Source organism: Agrilus planipennis, unplaced genomic scaffold (genome assembly GCF_000699045.2).
Source record: "Agrilus planipennis isolate EAB-ADULT unplaced genomic scaffold, Apla_2.0 scaffold127, whole genome shotgun sequence".
Classification (NCBI taxonomy): Eukaryota; Metazoa; Arthropoda; class Insecta; order Coleoptera; family Buprestidae; genus Agrilus; species Agrilus planipennis.
Genome location: NW_020442450.1, coordinates 238,617 through 242,813, shown reverse-complemented (window position 1 = coordinate 242,813; position 4,197 = coordinate 238,617). Strand labels below are relative to the sequence as shown.

General features: G+C 33.4%; 1 protein-coding gene across 1 annotated transcript in view; it reads left to right on the top strand.

Moving 5' to 3' along the window:
• The window catches only part of LOC108736459, a 10,592-nt gene that overhangs the window by 1,228 nt on the left and 5,167 nt on the right, over positions 1-4,197 (top strand). The window contains exon 2 of the mRNA XM_018468900.1: positions 177-450. Within this exon, the coding sequence (XP_018324402.1) occupies positions 177-450 (274 nt within the window). The remainder of the gene's footprint in view (positions 1-176; positions 451-4,197) is intronic.

Here is a 4,197-nt window from a genome sequence, read left to right as displayed (position 1 = left end):
TTAATTCTATATATTTTTCAAAAATCAATAACGTCTTTATGGTTTATTTGAGACTTTGGTGAAACCAGAATATTTATAATATTAAGACTATCATAGATGTATTTGCGAAGAAATATGTTAAATATTAAAATAAAAGTAAAAATAATTCAAATTATTAATTTTACAATATTTTTTAGGTATTTCGTTTGTTTTGTCCAAACCAAATAACTTGAAACAATATCAGCGAGTAAAACGGGGGAACAGTTATGAAAACATGACATTTACTTTCGATTGCACAAATAAACCTGTGGGGTTTTACGCCGACCAGGAATATAATTGTAATGTTTTCCACATGTGTGATGAAAAAGGTACCCGAATTCCTCATGCCTGTGCTAGTGGAACAAGCTTCAATCAGGAATATAGAATTTGCGACTGGGATTACAATTTCAATTGCTCCGAAGCTCATAAGTGGTAAGCAAGATGTTATTATTATTTATATAAACCTATAAATATTGCAAATCTCACTTCTCCTTTTATCAAGACATTATTTAGGAAGTCAGACAAGTCAGGACGGAAGGAGTAGCAAGGATATAAAGCAGAGAATAGGGCAGGGTCGTGTCGACTTTAATAAAAAAGTCACTTCTAAGCTCGCAAACGGTTAATTTAGAAATTCCAAAAAGGTTGTTAAAGGTGTATGTTTGGAGCGCGGCGTTGTACGGGTGCGAAGCCTTCGAAATGTGGTGAATGATGAGGATAACGTGGATAGAAAAGGTTAGAAATGATGAGGTATTAGAAAGAATAGGAGAACAGAGGACTCTATGGAAGTCAATAAAAAATAGGCGAGATAGGTTGGTAGGACACCTTCTCAGGCATGAAGGACTAGTCAAAGACATATTAGAGGCAGAAACAGGAGTGAAGAGGGGTAGAGGAAGACCTAGATTAGATGACTGTTTGCAAATAATTAAGGATGTGGGTTCTAGTTTTAGGGAAATGCGAAGTTTAGCTCAGGATAGGAAAGAGGCGAGGTACGTGTCCAACCAGTCTTAGGACTGACGACCTTATGATAATAAAGATGTAAATATAATTTTATTGTGCCAGTTTATCGTTGATTATAGCTTCAAATTTTGATAAATAATAATCGGGCATTTTAAATGATTTTTAACTGGATTCCATGTAGTCTTAAATAACACTGTAAATGCGTGCTGGATTGTAACAGATAAAATGAACGTGTGGGTGGCGTTGCCACTTATATCGATTTCATCAATACAGTCTTATTAAATAATCTTACAGTAAAACCTTATAGTTCACTATAGGTTTAGTATTAGCAATCATCAAGACACAGGACAATTTTTCATCAAAATATTACTACTTAGACATTAGGTTTTCTAAAACAGGGCTGGTCAACTTTTCTGAATATAAGATCTACTTTATATTTTAAAAGTGTGTCGCGATCGACATGTTGTCATAGGCGTAGTCTAAGAGGCAAAAAGGGGTGTGAAATGCATACTGTGTTTATACACTCTGTTTTAGTATAAGGTGCGTTCCAGTGAGCTATGGGTAGATAAGTAAAATATATATTGAAAACTATTTTTTATCTTTCAAATCACTAATTAAGTTTTCGAGATATAGGCTTATAAAGAAAATAAATTGCTAGACTCAACTTATGGTAGCACTATTTCGTATATGCGGTATCTAAATAATTTTCGATTTTCCGACAATTTTTAAAGATAAATGGTTACCAACTTAAAATGCAATTTATTTTTTTTTATCAGCTGCAATGTATAAGTTGTTATACCGTTTGTTAGTAAATATATCAAAAAGTTGTTATAAAATACAGTGTGACTGATAATTCGATTTCAATATTTCACTTTCGAGTTTTTCTTTGGGCCAGGAAAATTTATCATGAAAGAATAATTTGACTTACTTTTTGCTAATATATCAATAGCTCGTTGAGTATACTTCGTACTGAAATACAGATATACGACTTATCTGCTTACGTAAAAATCAACAACAATAGTTATTTAAAGGGCCCAAAAACTAACGCCCGGGGGAATTAAAATAACATGGACAGTTATTAACAAAATTTATTAATTCAATTGACAATAATGGAAAGATTGATTGCATTAAACTGTTGCTAGGGAGTTTTGTCATCTACAATCCCTTCAAAGTTTATGATATACGGGACATTCTGAGCGATCGACCAAAATTGGCCTCGCGATCGATCGGTCGATCGCAATCGACTTGTTGGTCACTCCTGTTCTAAAACATCGAACCATCGATGTGTGAACAAAATGATAGAAAATTGATTTTTTTAACAATCAAATTCAGCTTGTACAAACTTTCATTAAGGTATCAAACTTATCTCTAAAAAAAATTTTCGAACGGCTTTTAGATGTTAACCTGACAATGTGTATTCCGAACCATGTTTTATGGACCATGAACTTAGGAATGTAGTTCTTAATTTTTATACTGGATGTCATTAATATATTTTTTTGATTTTAAGGTTGTAACACAGCATAAACTTATTATCACGGGTAATACCGTTTTTACATCGATCTTTAATTTTACATAAATAAATATGAAAAAGACTTCAGCTTTTAGGGTTCCGTACCTCAAAAAGAAAAAATGAACCTTATAGGATCACTTCGTTGTCTGTCTGTTTTTCCGTCAAGGCTCTTTTTCTCAGAAATGAGTGAAGGAAATGATGTTTCAAATTAATATTAATCACTCTTGTCTGCAGTTCCTTGGAGCTGTGAAAAAATGAAATTCTAAATCAACGCAATCAAAAAATACGGCCATTTATGCTCTCAAGGGAATCAAAACCTATATGGTACCTGCAAAAAGCAATGTCTTATAGCAGAAATATGGAGAAAAATTTGAAAACCGTAAATTTTTTAGTTGTAATTATTCCTCATAGGGACTGATTTGGGGAGGGGGGGGGGCGGACTTTGAACATACTCGGAAAAACGCGAAAAAGCTTTGAGACTCGATTAGGAAGATTATACTTTAATTCTTAATAAAGATAATGGTAAATAGGCTGAGCAGCCCAAATAAAACGTTAACTTTTGCAGTAAGATTAATAAACAAACAGATTTTTGCTAAAACTGTTATGCTGGTTGAATCTATTCTTCACACCCTTACTAAGTACATTAAAACTCATAGGTGTATTATATTATCATTATAATAATTGATAAGTTATGACTAATAGTTTACGAAGTCGGTGGTTTAGCTTGTTTTTTACACTAACTGTTTATTAACCGTTTTTAATTAGCAAGTCTGCTTTTGTAAGTTTCTTTATTCTATACAAGTGTTATAAAACTCATAATTGTCTAAATCTAAACGTTTTCGAGTTATGGGGGACTTTGCCGTACTAATTGTTTATTTAGTAATATATTTCAGCAGCAAAAGAATCAATTAATCTCTAGATTAGAGATCCTTTCTTTCAACACAAAACTACTTTCCAAAAGTTCCTGTTCCTACACTTATTATCAGGAAAAGTTCATTGCCATAGAATCAGATTACTGCATAGCAAAAGACAAGTGAATTTGACTTTCAATATAACTAGTTAGACCCACATAGATGGTTTAGAATGTAGGATGTTATTGCTTTAGGGAAATATGAAGATTAGCTCAGGATAGGAAAGAGTGGAGGTGTGTATCCAACCATTCTTAGGATTGACGACCCTATGATGATGATGATGATGCTGATAATAATTTGATTACTAATTACCTCTATTTTAAAGTAATATGGCTCAATTAGAAATGACTTCTTTTTATTGACTCGACTCTGCGGTATCCTCTGATTTACGAGGGTGGATTGATAAGTTTCCGGCCTGACCAAGAAAAACAAGGTTTTTAAAAATTTTTTTTTTTTATTTCCCAACATAATCTCCAAGGCTGATACATTTCTCATAGCGGTGTTCCAGTCTATTAATGCCATCTCTATAGACTGATTCGTCAAGCTCCTCAAAATAATAACCATTTACAGCTTCGATTACTTCTTCATTGTCCGCAAATTTACCGCCAAGCCATTTTTTGAGATTAGGGAACAGAAAATAGTCACTCGGGGCTAGGTCTGGAGAGTAAGGAGGGTGCGGCATCATCAATTCAAACTTTAGATCGTTGATTTTAGCCGTCGCAACGATTGACGTGTGCGCTGGTGCGTTATCGTGATGAAACAAGATTTTTTTCGCCAGATGAGGTCGTTTAATTTTCACCT